Raw genomic sequence first — 16,862 nt, forward strand, 5'->3', positions numbered from 1 at the left:
GAATAAGTAGTAGAAGAAACAGTAGTACAAGAAGTAGTACAAGTAGTAGTAGTAGTAGTACAAGTAGCAGTGGTAGTAGTGGTACTAGGTAGTACTAGTAGAAGTAGTTGTAAAGTAGTTGTAAAGTAGTAGTGTTAGTAGAAGTACTACTAGTAGGAGTAGTAGTAGTGTGTGTGTGTGTGTGTGTGTGTGTGTGTGTGTGTGTGTGTAATAAAGGGAGAGGGAAAGAGATGAAGAGAAAAAGAAAGAGATGGATGAAGTAACGACTGAAATGTAAATGTGATCTGAATCAGATCAAGGTTTGACTTTATTAACAGTTAAACTCACTAGAAAGAGCTTAACATCAGTCCACCAATCAGAACAGAGGAGCAACATGATTGGATCAGTCTAGTTCCGGAAGGCTCCGGACTGCCGGAGCTGCGAGGGAGCAGATACGCAACGCAGTTTACCTTATTTTGTGTTCTGTGGTTATTTTGTTGTCCTCAAAACTAATGCCAGTGTCATTTGACTTTTAGCGAATATCCATGCACACGCATGTATGCACCCACATCCCAACATCCCTAACTCATTTTGAGTACACCGCTGCTAATGGCTAATGGCTAGCTACACAGCTCACAACCCGATAAACAAGCACCTGACAGTGACGTCTACTCTTTAGTGAGAAATTGTCACAGATGCTGTTGATATTTCCACGTTTCCCCTTTTAATACAACTGAAAACGAAAAGAAAACCCTGTAGCTAGCTTAATAATCTCATGGACGTGATTAACCCCAAATCTCGCGTGACATGAGCAACGTGATCTCGCGAGTCCAAGGCATTCAAGGTTGCTATGGCAACTTGGGGGTTCATCATCGGTTTTCATGTGAATCATTTGATACTTCAAAAACACACATGCAAATATCTGCTCGTTCAACTTATACTACTTGTACTTACTTAATGATAAACAAAAACTCCTGACGAAAAGCACTGAAACAGACAAGACATGGGCGTCACAGAAGATATCCAAGTGAGGTAATGTCATCATGAGTGTTTACACCATTAATATTTATGTTTTTGATTTATTAATGTGGCTGTAGGAACAAAACAAATCTGCTATGTGACCACTGGATAGAGATGTAAGAGAGGGGTTCTATGCTAAATTGTATCTGTAATGTCTTCCCAACTGTAAACAACAGATGTAGTTTTTGTGATTGTGAGGGGTGAAAAGTTTGAATTAAAGATATTTTTGAAAAGTAGTCTCAAAGATTGATATGTTAGGCTACTCATTATTAACAAACCCAGTTTCTGGTCGGATGAAACATGCAGGATTAAGTTGCTTAATATTATATATATATTATTATTTAAAACTTCAAACTCAAAAATCATAAATTGGCTACAAGTATTAGATTGTTTAGACATTTCATATTTACTGCAGTTGTTTAGCAGACCCCAAAAGTTTTTGTTGTTGTTATTCTTTGTTTATCTTTACATTTCTATTACATTTTTTGTTGTAAATTTAATTTGCTATATTTTTACTATGTATTTAATTGTATAATCATTTGTTTTTCTATACGGTAAAGTACTGCAGGCATTATAGCGAAAAAAAACTGTCTGGAACATGTTTGTGCTTCTTGTATTACATGTATTAAATTAGATTTATTTCCATTAAATTTAAAGGGGGAAAAAAACTACTGTTTTTAACTAATTTTGTTTGTAGGCCCTTGTTGCACCTGAAATCTGACAGTAAAATGCAGTCCAATCAAATTAAAATATGCAACAACTTGGTGATGAATGTGTCACATGTGGCTCGCCTGATGGCTCAATCGGACTAACAATCAATAACGAAAAATCCAGCCCAGTGGCAGACCGAAAAGCGAGGTTTATAGATAACCAATCTATATGTGGATACATTTTTTCTACAGCCATTACACTGTGCAATCAGTATTTACTCCAGAATTATGAGTTAAAGCAAAAAAGCTGTATATTGGCAGGTGAAATTATTGTATTTTTTAAAATTAACATGTTTTTTTTGGCTTTGGACATCAACATTGCATGTCAAATCATTTTTGAATTTATAGACCAATTTGATACTGAAATGTGGCATTTACCTGACAGTATGATTTAAAGTAACATTTCTTGATCCCCTTTCTTCTTCTTCTACAGACAAGACATGACTGACCCAGATTATATCCACTTGAAGTAATGTAATCAGAAACGTTTATACAATTCATAGATATTGTTTCTGATTTAAAAATGTAGCTGGAGGAAGAAAAAATCCAGACGTGAATTTTGGGCGATAATATTGACCAACTACATGAGTGTGTCATGTAGAGTTAGGTTAGCGAGTAAAGATCTGAGAGAGAGAGAGTTTCTATTCAAAATTGTACACAGGTATTACTACCCTGTTAAAGCTAACATCTAATTTATTTCCAACTGTAAACAACAGATGCACTTTTTGTGTTTGTGAGGGGAATATATTAAGCATAAGCCTTTTTTTTCCTCATAGTTTTGCAGGTGAAAATCAGTATGAGGAACCAGAAAGAAGTGCCTCAGAAGCTGTACATCAAAATGACCAAGAAGACACACAAAACAACTGCATGAAGAGACTGCGATCCAGCTGGCATGCCATTTTGACTGGGGTTCTGACGATGCTCCTCTGTGTTGTGACTCCCCAACCTCTTCATTCAGATGTATAAACAGCAAAGTCTGACAGCTGAGTTACAGCACATGGCAGAGGAGCTTCAAATAAAGAACAGCCACCTGAAGCAACTCCTGAACTCTACTCATCGAAACTCCAGCGAGTGTGGCCATGTGACACTGCTCATTGACGCAATGCTGTACAACTTCACCTCGTTGTCTGCTGAAAAGACCAAGCTGATCTTGCTCCTGAAGAACATACCGCAAGAAAATGCTCAGCTGAGCCTGGACCTGAAGAACACATTGCAGGAAAAGACAGAGCTGAGCCTGCTCTTGAAGGACACATTGCAAGACAAGACACAGTTGGAAGAGGAGAACAGAGAGCTGAACATGTTTTTCAATTCAACAATGAACAACTCCACTTTGTTATCTGACGAAAAAACTAAGCTGAGTCTGCTCCTGAAGAACGCATTGCAAGAGAAGACCGAGCTGAACCTGCGCCTGAAAAACATGTCCCAACAGAGGAGACAGCTGGAAGTGGACAACAAAGAGCTTACCAAGACTCTAAATTTGGCACTAAACAACTTCACCCTGTTATCTGCAGAAAAGACCAAGCTGGGCCTGCTCCTGAAGGACACATCGCAAGAAAAGAAAGAGCTGAGCCTGCTCTTAGAGAACACATCGCAAGAGAAGAGACAGCTGGAAGCGACGCACAAAGAGCTTCACATGTGTCTAAATTCGGCACTGAACAACTTCAGTTTGCTGTCTGCTGAAAAGACACAGCTGAGCCTGATCTTGGAGAACACATTGCAAGACAACACACAGTTGGAAGAGGAGAACAGAGAACTGAACATGTTTCTCAATTCAACAGTGAACAATTTCACCATGTTGTCTGCTGAAAAGACCAAGCTGGGCCTGCTCCTGAAGGACACATCGCAAGAAAACGCTCAGCTGAGCCTGGACCTGAAGAACACATTGCAAGAAAAGACGGAGCTGAGCCTGCTCTTAAAGGACACATTGCAAGAGAAGACACACCTGGAAGTGGAGAACAGAGCGCTTACCACATCTCTAAATTCGGCACTGAACAACTTCAGCTCGTTGTCTGCTGAAAAGACAGAGCTGAGCCTGCTCTTGGAGAACACGTCGCAAGGGAACAGAAAGCTTGAAGTGGAGAACAAAGACCTTAGCATGTGTCTAAATTCGGCACTTAACAACTTCACCTCGTTGTCTGCTGACAAGACACAGCCGAGCCTGCTCCTAAAGAACACATTGCGTGAAAAAACCCAGGTGTAAGAGGAGAAGAAAGAGTTGGTCATGTTTCTACATTCAATGGAAAGCTGCTACCATGTAGAAGCAGAGAACAGACAACTGCACCTACATCTGAATGCATCACGGCGCATCATCAGCCTGGCGTCTGCAGAGAGCAAACGTTGGCGCCAGCTGTTAGATATTGAACGGCAAACCACCATGCAGCTGGAAGAATTAAATAAACGGCAGCACTCAATCCTGTTCTCCAGCAAGATGTCCTTCCTCTGGAGATTCTGCGACAGGAACACACTACAGCGTTCACACTGCCTGCCCGACTGGGTCGAGCACGCTTCACGCTGCTTCTTCCTGTCCAAAGACTCAAAGAAGTGGGAAAAGGCTCTTAGGGAGTCTCTCGACATGGGGGCTGACATGGCTGTGGTTCTGAATCCTGAAGACCAGGCATTCTTGACCAACATGACTTTTCAGTTTGTACAGCAGCACCCTGAAGAGGGGTTCCATTCAGCGTGGATCGGGTTGAAGGACATGGCGATGGAGAGCGACTACTTCTGGGTCACTGGCCAAAGAATCCATCCAGAAGTGACTTATTGGAGGAGTCGTGAGCCAAACAATGCCATGGCCTCCTGGGACAACAGCCAAGCGGGACAGGACTGTGTTGCAATTGTCCCACCAACAAGCACTGAGAAGCTGGGTTGGTTAAACTCCAGGGATGACATAATTTGTGCTGGTGAACCGCACTACCTTTGTGAAACCACAGCTCTCAGTGTGACCTGACTGACTGGGATGATAAAGGCTGGAATCCAAAACTCAAAACTGTTTATACACCATGTATATATGTAAATGTGCATTTGTGTTTGACAAATTTTGCACTTTTACCTAGATGCTACCATGTCTTTGACTATTTCATTTTAATAATATATTTGATATTCAACTTCACCTGATTTTCCTGTTTTTGAGTAATGCAATACACACTTAGACCACACAAACTCACTGACATTTATTCCATCATGTGAAGAAATGTTGGGAATCAGGCAAACTTTTGCAGAAAAAGCTGAATATTTCCTAAAGTATTATAGATAGAATAGCCAAAAGTACAAGAAGTATTATCCTTAAAGAGCTGAACATTTAGATAGTTGAATGGTTTCTGTGGCTTAAAATTTGTAGGAGGAGAAGCCATACAAAAGACGTACAGAAGAAGAATAATAACTTATTTTAATACATTCCAGAAGAACAATAGTGTGAATGCCTACAGCATTGAAAAACCCTAACTGAAGAGAAAGAGATATACAGTAATAGCAGATAGCCTTAACAACACAAGGCAATAACACCTAACCATGGCTTTCATCACCTCCCTGAACTCACACAGCAAGACCCCTAAAGCATCTCAATGATCACATGGAAAACATTACATGGTGAAGAACTGATGACCAACAGTGGGCGATTTTAGGGGGTTGAGGGAGGATGCTGTCCTCCTTGTTAAGATGCCATGGCCACCCTTAATCCAGCAGCAGAGAGGGTGGTGAGGCATAGGCGTTAGAATCTATGGCCCCTACTCTGGCTCTGAAATATCAGCAGTCCAACTGAGCTGTGTGTCGATACATCTGTGGTGCTGTCCATGGTGCTGAAGTAACAGACAGATTTGCAATTGCACCTTTTTCTCTCAGTCATTCCCTTCTGACAGTGTTGGAATCCATAATATTCTCTAAACTACATGCAATGAATGCTAAATTATATATCATATTATAGCTTATATAATCTAGTAGTGTCATCTTTCCAGGGACTGTGTGCACCCAGTTGATGATTGAACAAGAGATATAAGAGTCAGGGCTGTACTAGGTGGTACACGCTGTATATAAAAGCATCCTGCCTCCTGCCCACCTCCTGCTGCACTATATAACAGTGTGTAGAGGAGGAGAAAGAGTATGAGTTAGAGCTCCAGGCTAACCTGAGACATGAAAATAGCGAGTTAACACGGCTTCGCCTTTAATGTATGGACCATTTGACTGTATGCAGCAGTTTTGACAGGATAAGTGATATAGAAGTCATATTCAGAACCTTTTTCTCAAACGTTTTTCAAATGTGTTTCTATCAAGAAAGAAATGTAAGGGTAGTGGCGCTTCCTGGACTCAAATTGAGTTTGTTAGAGATGCACTTTGCAAGGAGATGTAAAAATCACAGGAAAACACCAAGGCACTCTCTTTTAAACTGTTAAAATGCCTTTATTGTCAGAGTATGGTCATGTTAGACCTTGTTTAAGGAGTAACATTAAAATGGCATGGTAATGTTACCCCTTAAAAAAGGTCTAACATGATCATGCTCTGACAATAAAGGCATTTTAACGGTTTAAAAGAGAGTGCCTTGTTGTTTTTCTTGTGAGTTTTACATTTAAATGTAAATTTATCTGAAAACTTTACGTGCATGCATATTATTAAATGAATTATATTTGACAAAGAATTTATTAAGTACAGAGTATTCAAGTACAGTACATTTTTAGTAATACACTCAAAAAATAATTTGTCTAAAACATTTACTTTAATTTATCATTTTTTATTATTTGAATGACATTATAAGTTATATATGACATATATAAGTTCAATGTAAAGGTTCATATTTATTGCAGTTTTCCTATCATGTTGCGTTAAGGTGTATAAATTAAATGATGTGATGTGTGTTTTATTAGACAGAATTACCTATTTGAAATGCATAACTATATAGCTATAACACCTGAATAAACACATTATGTTCATGTAGAAATTTCCCCCTTAACCTAATATGTAATAACAGAGTAAATACATACGATTTCTACTACTAGAACCTACTACGACAGACTAAGTAGGTTCATTTTTTTCACATTGTCTCAACATGATTTTGCATGCAAAGTGTAACTTTACATTGAACTTATATTATAAAATTTGATTGAACATTTACATGTTATTAAATGACTTAAAGTAACTGCTTTAGGCACATTATTATTATGAGTATATGGAAAAAAATGTTGCATACAAATCACACACATACAGTAGGTACAGTGTGGTTAGTTTCTTCAGATGAGGTATCTGTGAGGAAAAAGTGCCCTCTAGTGGAGGAAATGGGGTAGCTCCTCTTCTCACCAGAGTTGAGGAAGCTTTGGATTGGTGGGTGAGATAAGAGGGAAATAAAGAGAAATACGGCAACACAGATTGGGCTCTGGCACAGAGGCTAGACATATGCTATCTGTCTCTGCTTATAGCACATGGGACATATCATGACTGCTAAGCCTGGCTGTTTCTGGTACTGGTTGTGATACAGTCAAAAATAAATCTTGGCTTGATTATCTGTAATCATTGGCAGGGTGTAGCTGTGGGCCTATCTGGATTTGTATTTTAAATTCCTGGTAGTCTCTAAATGACAGGGAGATATATTCATATTTTTTTTCCTCAAAGGTTTCATCCTTCTGCCTCGATCTGCAGAGAGCTCAAAATAAATCTAAAACTGGCCCTGGGCACTCAGCTTTTTGAACGTGAAGCTGTTCACTGAGGCAGTCAGGCCCAAGCCCAAGATTAACCCGTTGGTCTGCGATAGCTCAGTTAGAGGCGATGGATCTCGAGGATTATCTCCGGAGTCGTAGTTGAAGCCCTGAAGTTTACTGACCAGAATGTCAAGAGTAAAGGTTAAATGACACTCGGGGCCATGAGTCACAACACACCAACAATAATAACAGCTTCTTCTTCCAAAGGCTCCATGTACACAGGTCAGGTGTCCATGTGAGGATAACATGTGAGGATCCCCATGACCAAGACTGGGTTCTTGCCCTCAAATGGTAGACTCAGCAGGGTGCCTGAAATTACTGCGCTTGATTCCGTCATGGAAAGGAACTGGATAAAAGTGTTTGAAATTGTGCAGACGAATCTCAAGCTCTCTTTAAAAGGCAGCATGCAAGGCCAGGGCCAACGAGATGAGCGGCGGCCTTGCCAGTTCTGCCTCCACCTTGTTTTCTGAGAGAAACTTTCAAAGCCTGTTCGGTAATTGTGCTCCAGCTACATTTTATTCAGCACTTTCAATGCCATGAGTTTGCAGATTGATTTTAAAAGTCTGCACAAAACCATCAAATTGTAATCCACACTGTCATTCACCATGTGCTCTGATATTTAAAAAAAAAGTCCTCAATGTCAGCTTTTGATGGTAGAGAACATTAAACTCCAGCATTGTTTATTCATGGTGAATAATTATTTCAGTGCAATGAAAGGACAGGAGCAAAAAAGAAAATTACAAAGACAGTCTGCACACTAGATAACCCTCCCAGGGACATTCAGTAGCTACTTTGTGATGTTTCATGCTCAAACCAAAAAATGTTTCAGACACCCGACAATACAACAAAATACATTAAATACTATGCCTTACAAATATACTTTACTATCATGTGTACAATGACCTCCGTTAGCATAATCATCTGTATATATGATGTTTTTTTAGTGGTTCTTACCTGATGATCTTGTTATGGTATATTTAGACTGTTCATATAATATTGTAAATATGAATTATTTAGGCTTAGGCAGTTGGTGGGTATCTCTGATTTGGCTTTATATAGGTGCTTGCTCATGGGGGAAAGTTGGGTCTCAGTAAATTAATTAATTAAAGAGTATGGTCTAGACCTGACCCGATTGGAAAGAGTCATGTGATAACTTTTGTTGTGAATTGCCACTATATAAATAAAACTGATGAGACTTGACTTGGTTCTTCTCATACCAGCCAGTTGATAATTGGCCTCATTAGTCTTTGTTCTGTGGGGTTCCCTCAGGTTCTGTCCTGGGCCCATTGTTGTTTGCTTTGTATTGCTTCCTCTCGGGAAGATAATAAGCTATTTTAAAATCCTAGTTAAAAGAAAGTTAAAACCTACCCTCTGTAATCTAGGTGTTTTTATGGGTCAGGCCGTGAATCTTGATCAGCATGTATATTGTGTGGTTCGTTCCTGTTTCCACGAGCTGAGAAATATTGCTAAAAGTAGGTCCATTTTGCTATGTTTATGTGTTATTATAACTCATTTTTTCACCTGTCTTGGCAACCACCAAAATCCACCAAAAGACCCATTTGTTTAGACTTGTTTTTGCTTAATTGGTTTTCTTTATTGTTGTTTTGCCTCATGTTTTAGCGGGTTGTTTGCGTCTATTGTCTGTTGCTCTGCCTCTTTCGCTTCTGTTTTTCGTGAAGCACTTTGTGAAGTCTGCTCTTGAACATGGCCTGTCAGGTGAGCCCTTAACACCGGTACTTGTAAGGTGTGTCTCTGTACTTGTTTAATGTCTGAAGAAGCTTGAAACGTTTCATGTGGAGGTATTAAATGCTCATGGGAGTGTTATCTAGTGTGTGGCTGTTTTGTAAAAAACAAACAAACAACTATATAGAGTTGAAGAGAAGACAGATTTATTGGTGTTGCGTCACTGTACATAGACTATACACAGATCATAATAAGCATAACTGTGAAATCATCTGCAGATATACAAATCGCACCCGATGATAAATACAAATCTGGAATGCATTTAACCAGTTACACCTTGTTATTGCCCTTCTAGGTGTCAACAATGTGATGTCCTGCACAAGCCCAATGAACAGAAACAAAGCTGTTGCATTATTACTCTCATCATTTCAGTGTCACATTTCTGAAATCAGCGCGTTTGCTATTCAGTCTCTCATCCGCCTGTGCTGTTTCTATTGTATTACCTCTACCATTTGTTAGCATTGCTTGTGCATTGTGCCTGGGCTGCTGTCACACTTAATAGACTTGTGAACAAATGATGTCACTAAATGCAACAAGAATGATTGGATGATCAAAGCTGAACATATTAGACAACTGTAACTGTAGCACAGCTTTATTATCCAACCAAGATGTATAACATTTGTGAAAAATAATACCCACAAAGATTCTTCTTGCTGTTGAGTCTAACAGTTAATGTTCATCTTCAAACATATATTACATGTGTTAGTTTTAGGTTAAAACCTCTGCTTTGAGGGTTTCACGTTTCTTGCAAGCACAGTTGACCCTGTGAGACAAAAAGGTGTATCTACATAAAAGTGACTGGCACAAGGACAAACCTTATGTAACAGACTGTAAGATGCAGAAATCATGAACCTTTTCTGGAGTTAGACATTCAATATGACCTTACTGAGGGACAGGAGCCTCCAGATCAGATCACATTTAGCTGAGCTCAGTGCTGCTGGACATGAAAAGTCTTTTTTCTTGTGCTCCAGTTTACTGCCCGTAAAATAGACCCATGTTAGAAAAGTCTGTGTCTGCTACCTGGAGATCCCACTATGGCTCAAAATAGACTTTATTTATACTTTATTTCAGTATTTACAAAAATAAAAATATATTCATGGTAGGGAGTGGTATTAAAGGTGCAATATGTAATGATTTTAGTTGAAAACATTCAAAATGTGACTGTGAATGTGAAGTTATCGTGTGTATGTTTTGTGTTGCAGGGATATCTAATGAAGTTAGCATGCTAACCAGTTAGCAAAGCAAAGCTCCTGTGCTAGCAGTGTGAACAGCAACACCACCCTGGTGCACAGGGCTTCCAGTTCAGACTGCTAGATGAATGGCTAACCGTGCTAACTAGCTAACAGCAGCTACAGATAGCAACAGTTAGTGGTTACCATCGTGATATGTTGCCCCCTGTTTTTTGTTTTTTTTTTATTACAAATTTTGACAGGTGGTCAATTCTTACATATTGCATCTTTAATTTCCACTGTAAAAAGGAGTCTGTCAGCCTCCAACAGCAACACTTTCACTGGAGAAGCAATTTATAGTTATAAATGTAACTACTTCGTGACATATACATAATACACAGAATATACAGCATGTTTTGTTGTGTCAATTGAAGATGGGATTGCTTATGAGACCATCGTCTCTGTCAAAAGACTGTTCGTAGTGTGAGATGAATCTCTTTTTCTTTCCAAAAGTGGAGAATGTGTTGTACATATCCAGCTCTCCTCTGGGTGCCAGCTTCAGAGTGCTGTAGTCGGACGTGGTGCCGGGTATGTATACATTGTGCTGGTAGTCAGGTGGCTCCGACTGAGGCTGAGTGTACTTTGGAGCCCATGAGTAGTTAGGACCCGCTCCCTCTTGAAGAGACATCTTGCATTCTGCAAAGAAATGCGCATAAATTACAGTTTGTATCGGAAGATTATTTCAGCTAAGAGCCCATATTTACATACAGTATACTTGATCTGAATAAGGTGGCTTTAAAGGCATCTTCTTAATTTCAGCCTATACTCCTAAAAAAAACACTTCTTCCGGGGACTTTTAGTAATCCTCGTGTTGTTGCATTAAAATCCTCCCTCCTACCCAGTTTTGGGGCCTGCTGGTATTATCTGCTTTTCAGTTTACCATTTTACATTTCAGACTAAATCCTTAGACACAGACAAATGGAGAACCCCCACACCACCACCTACTTTCATGTGCAAAAATAATGAGCTCAAATTGCACAGTTTGCCACCTACCCTTCATGTGATTTCCCCAGGTCCAGTACTGTGGAGCTACAGAGCAGGAAAACCCACCGGCGTCGTATTTTTGTTGGCGAGAAAGAGTGCCCTCCATATTTCCTGAACTATACCTGAGGAGAAAAACGGACAGGACAATTGTATGTTTTGGTTTTTACTTGTTTATGTGTGGATATTACTTGTTTGTGTGTGTATCGGCTCAACGATGTACTCACCTCTTGTATGCTGAGTTGCGTTGGTTCTTTGTCCAGGTCCAGTCCTTGTTTAAATACTTAAGCTGTAAAGTTAAAACATAAAAAAAAAAAAGTTTTGACCAGCTGGATTCATCTCTAGCTGAGTCATGGGTGTGTAATGACATTAGATATGGGAGATACTGTATAGTCAGATGACAGGCACGTCTTTGTGTCTGTTGTTCACGTTGAAAACTAACACTTAATAAAGTCCATAGAAGGACAATTCAACAATGTCAAGTTTTAGTGCGACAGCTGCAAACTTAAGAAGCCTATTAAGTTTTTACCAGACCGTTAAAAAAATGGACTTCATTGCCGTTCACATTTCGGAAATGGACAAATTACATAACAGACTCTCTAATGGCACACCATAATGACGGAAAAGCTCAATTAGTGACTAGCTAATCTGCTTATGTGACCATTGTGAGGTTTATTGTTAATGATACTGATGCTGTAATAAATAAAGCTGCAAGATCAAGAGACAACTTCAGGTTTGTCATGAAAATGTGCACCTCTGTGTCACACACCTTAACACACTGTGGTAACTTGCTCAGACTGCAGGGTGTGTGTTGTCACAGCATGTGGGTGGGTTGAGGCTATATTTTCCAATTGGATAATTTGCATAAAACACTGAAATTGAAAAATAGTCTGACTTTTTTGTGTTGTTTTTATACTGTGGATAAGAAGCCAGGGTTAAAGTATAGCTTTACACACGCAAAAGCACACAATTAAAATGTATTAAACAGTTTTTAACAGGCCATATGGGAGCAGATTGTAACATAATTACACTTTCCTCGTCTCTATCAGTTGCTTATTCAAGCCAGTGGACAATTTGTGTAAAGGTGCACTATGTAGTTTTGGGGAAGACATTTTAATCAGAGGAGAAGGTCTTTGGTGATTTAATTATTTATTTAATTAATTATTTATTGCGTAAACAAACTATGTGGACAAACTCTCTTCATTTTCATGCCTGAACAAACAAACTGACCTTAAAGGACAACACAATTTCATGCTGTTTTACTTTGTTTATATTTGGCGGACCCTGCCACCTTTCTAGCTTCAAACAGTGTTCTGGGGACATAATGTTCCTCAGAGAACATCTTGTTTATTCAGTTATGGATCATTTATATTGCAAATATTAAAATTTCTAGTGCTCCTTTAAGTTGTTGAATTGGTGCGCTGGTCAAATTTTGCGCGACAGTCCAAAGGATATCACTCTCTCCACTCCGCTAACAGAGAGCAACAGTAGCTAAAGTTAGTTGAATGGAGTCCGCTGACATTAACAAACCGGCAGCACACAGAGAGCGCCTTTAAGTATTTTGACTGCATGTGAAATTTCCATCTGATTCTGTTATATAAGTTTAATGTAATCTAATGCAAAGTTTTACTATCATGCTATCATGCCTTTAAAACACATTATGTTTCTGTAGAGGAGCCCCTTCACTGCATGTGTAATGATTGAATAATAATAGACATATATGGTTATGTATGAGTTGGCATTAATTTAACCTAATCAGAATAACTTATTGGATTTATTCACATTAACTAAACATGATAGAAGAACTTTGAATCAAATGTGGCACTTTACATGGAAATAATGTAGTCAACATTTAGGGCATGACTATTTTTTAGAATGTAATATCCTCCTGTAGGCTACACTGTAAAATCTGACAGTGACTTTCTTAAAAAAAAATCATCTACTTAGTCATCTGCTTAAAGTAAAGTTACTTTTCTTGGTAAAGTAGACTTTTACTTCTAAGTTGTTAAAACTTTGTAGCTCGCACAACTTAAATGTGAGTCTACCTTACTTGGTTAATCTGAGGTAGTAAGTGTATCTATGATGTCTATCTATATTCTTCACACATCTGATCAAAATAACATTTTACAGTGTAACATCTCGACACTCACCACCGTTTTTAAAACATAAATTAACAATGTAAATATGCTGTGGGAGGTCGTGTTAGAGCGCCCCCTAGCGTGTCAAATGCATTGTGACACTTGCCCCTGCGGTCAACCTTCATGTCATTTCTAATTGACGTGAGACAGCAGGACTAGTTGTAGTTTCAGGATAAATGTAACTCTCTAACTGCGCTGATAAGAGAATCAGGCCCTCAGTGTGTCACCTCGTTCGGGGTCGCTGCTCTGTTGTTGGTCAGGTCATTCCGGTCCAGTGCGCTCCAGCCAGAAGTCAGGTAATCTGTGCTCTTGGAGTTATTCTGCTGAGCCGACATCACCGGACTGCACGGCTTCAGGAACATGAAGTCACTTTTGGACGACTCCGGTGTCAGACACATTTTGTAGCAGTACACCTGAGGAAGCGCGCCGCTGCTGTTGGACTCCGCGCAGCCCGACGCGCCCGAGGACATCCGGACATTCAGGTTGGACTTCTTGAACACCTCTGTGGTGGTGGACGTCTCCGAGCGAGAGCAGCAGCCGCAGCAGCCGCTCGCGGGGGGGAAGTTGGACTCTCTGTTGGACGCTCTGCCCTTCAGCCTGCGCACTGCAACCAGGACGATGATAGCCACCAGGAACGTGAAGGAGATTGCGCCCAGAGACACGATTAAGTACAGGGTGAGGTTGGAGCTGTGATGCGGGCTTAGTGACAGGTCACCCAAATCGGGCTGCGAATCTGGCAGGCTGTCAACCACTGACAGGATGATGGAAACTGTGGCCGAGAGCGGCGGTTGACCATTGTCCTTCACGAGAATGACCAGTCTGTGCCTCGTGGGGTCCTTCTCCACCAACTGGCGTATTGTCCTGATTTCGCCTGTGTACAGAGCGACGCTGAACAAGCTCGGGTCCGTCGCTTGGAGCATTTGATAAAAGAGACGCGAGTTTTGACCCGCGTCTGCGTCCACCGCGTTGATTTTGGTGACAAGGTGACCGGCGTCCGCAGATCTGGGCACTGCCTCGCTGGGCGCTGTTCCATTCTGCGGAACCGGTGACACGATCACAGGTGGATTGTCGTTTTGGTCCAGAATAAAGATATTCACTGACACGTTGCTGTTCAGAGGCGGAAAACCGGCATCTTGAGCTTGTACTGTGATCTGAAAGTTTTTGAGCTGCTCGTGATCGAAGGATCTCAGCGCGTAAATGTTCCCGTTGTCTGAGTTTATGGACACGTACGTGGACACGGGCATCCCCCGTATGTCCCCTTCCAGTATAGAATAGGACAGGTACGCGTTCTGACCCGAATCTGGATCCTGTGCGGTCACAGAGCAAATGGAAGCTCCGGGCGCGTTGTTCTCGGTCAGATACACAGTGTAGGATGGCTGCTTGAAGTGGGGCGCGTTGTCATTCACATCAGACACTTGAACCAAAATAGTTTTCCTCGTGAAAAGAGGCGGGGAGCCCATATCTCGGGCGGTCAGGGTGATGTTATACTCTGCCACCGCCTCTCTGTCCAGAAAATCACAGGTTACCAACGTGTAGTAGTTCTTAAAGGACGAGTGCAGCTGAAACGGGACCTGATGCGGGATCTCACAGTCCACGTTCCCGTTTTCACCTGAGTCTTTGTCCATGACGCTGATGACGGCGATCACCGTCCCAGGGGGCGCGTCCTCCTGCACAGGTGTGGACACCGAAGTCAGGATCACCTCTGGCAGGTTGTCGTTCTTATCCAGGACGTTCACCAGCACTTTACAGTGAACTGCTACCGCCGAGGGGCCTTTATCTTTAGCCTGAACATATATTTCATGCATCCTGGCTTTTTCATAATCTATCACTCCCTTGACTTTGATTTCCCCCGTGCGGGAGTCCACGCTGAAAAGCTGGCGCACTTTGATGGGAGCGTGGCCGCTGAAAGAATAAGTGATATCAGCATTGGGACCCTCGTCTAAATCGGACGCGTTGAGTTTTATGACAACTGTGCCTTTGGGTGCGTTCTCGGCGAGCCTCACTCTGTAAAACGACTGATCAAACACGGGCGCGTTGTCATTCGCGTCCAAAACGGTGATATCAATTTGCGCAGTGCCGGATCTCTCCGGCGCGCCCCCGTCCACCGCCGTCAGGACCATTTGATGTGCACTTTGCTGCTCCCTGTCCAGCGGGCTTTGCAGGACCAGCTCTGCAAATTTACTGCCATCACTGCGCGTCTGGATATCCAAAAGGAAATGCTCGTTGACGCTCAGCAAATAGGTGCGGAGCGAGTTGGAGCCGACGTCCAAGTCCTGTGCGCTCTCAAGTGGGAAACGTGATCCAGGCGCAGCGGACTCAGATATGTCCAGGTTAAACTCGGTCCACGGGAAGCTCGGAGAGTTGTCGTTCACGTCCAGAATTTCCATCTCCACCCTGTACAGCTCCAGAGGGTTTTCTATGACCACCTGCAGGTGAAAAGAGCAGGACAAACTCTGCTCGCACAGCTCCTCACGATCAATTCTCTCGTTGACAAACAAAACTCCGTTCTCTAAATTTACCTCCACATACTGCTTCTTGGCGCCTGAGACTATCCGGAATCTGCGCGCAGAGAGCTTGTCCAGGTCCAAACCCAGGTCCTCTGCAATGTTGCCAACAAAAGCTCCATGCTCCAGTTCCTCAGGGATGGAGTAGCGAATCTGTCCGCAGACTGCATCCAAGAAACAAGTGAACAACGCAAAACGGCACACAACATGCCATCTCCCATACAGTCTTTTCTTCGCCCCCTGTGTGTCCATCTGTAGGCTGAAGCTGTGCCGCAACTCACACCAAGGAGGACTGTGTCTGTAGTGAACTCATACGGGATGGTTAAGGCAGAATTGTGCAAAACACAGTGTGGAAAAAACTTGACATTGGTGGGACTGGAACAGCGACTGTCTGCCCGAGAGAACAGAGAGGAGAGAGACAGGGATGTGCAAGGGCTACTAGCCTATCTCAGATTAGTGTGCGTGGGCGTGCGTGTGTGCGTGTGTGTGTGTGTGTGTGTTTATTATTGGCCCTACTGTTCCAATATGGGAGGAAACGACATCTGCTCGGATAATCTTTCCTGCCTACTAGCCCGATCAAATTCATGTCACAGTCTCCAGGCTGTGACCGCAGGTCAAACGCACTTGATTCAGTTCCTTATAAGAGTGTGTCATCATTTTGAACTGATACAGTTTAGCATAATCGGATCTAAACCGACCCTCCTGCAGCATATTTACTTTAAACGAACAAAACCAATAGAAAAGTTGCAGCTGCAGACTTTTAACTCTGAATCAGGCTACTTATAATTTTAGATTCATGGATTTTTAAAAAAAATATTATTGCAGTACAGTATAGTGATAGTAAAACATATGTAATTGTCCTTTTTTTAGGTTAAAG

General features: G+C 41.5%; 2 protein-coding genes across 2 annotated transcripts; one reads left to right on the forward strand and one right to left on the reverse strand.

The window, feature by feature from the left end:
* Positions 1-848: 848 nt before the first annotated feature.
* LOC311268820 (uncharacterized protein) lies at positions 849-4,818 on the forward strand. The gene is made up of 2 exons (XM_084372698.1): positions 849-1,011; positions 2,486-4,818. Exon 2 carries the CDS (start codon positions 2,668-2,670, stop codon positions 3,907-3,909), a length of 1,242 nt encoding a protein of 413 aa, XP_084228824.1. The 5' UTR covers positions 849-1,011; positions 2,486-2,667; the 3' UTR covers positions 3,910-4,818.
* Positions 4,819-9,280: 4,462 nt separating this feature from the next.
* Positions 9,281-16,508, reverse strand: LOC311268818 (protocadherin-10-like). Its single transcript, XM_084372695.1, has 4 exons — positions 13,709-16,508; positions 11,571-11,632; positions 11,356-11,468; positions 9,281-10,998 (listed from the first exon to the last, which is right to left on the reverse strand). The coding sequence occupies exons 1-4, from the start codon at positions 16,235-16,237 to the stop codon at positions 10,727-10,729; spliced, it is 2,976 nt and encodes a 991-aa protein (XP_084228821.1). The 5' UTR covers positions 16,238-16,508; the 3' UTR covers positions 9,281-10,726.
* Between the last annotated feature and the right edge of the window lie 354 nt (positions 16,509-16,862).

Source organism: Pagrus pagrus (genome assembly GCF_965226575.1).
Source record: "Pagrus pagrus genome assembly, chromosome: 14".
NCBI classification, from domain to species: Eukaryota; Metazoa; Chordata; class Actinopteri; order Spariformes; family Sparidae; genus Pagrus; species Pagrus pagrus.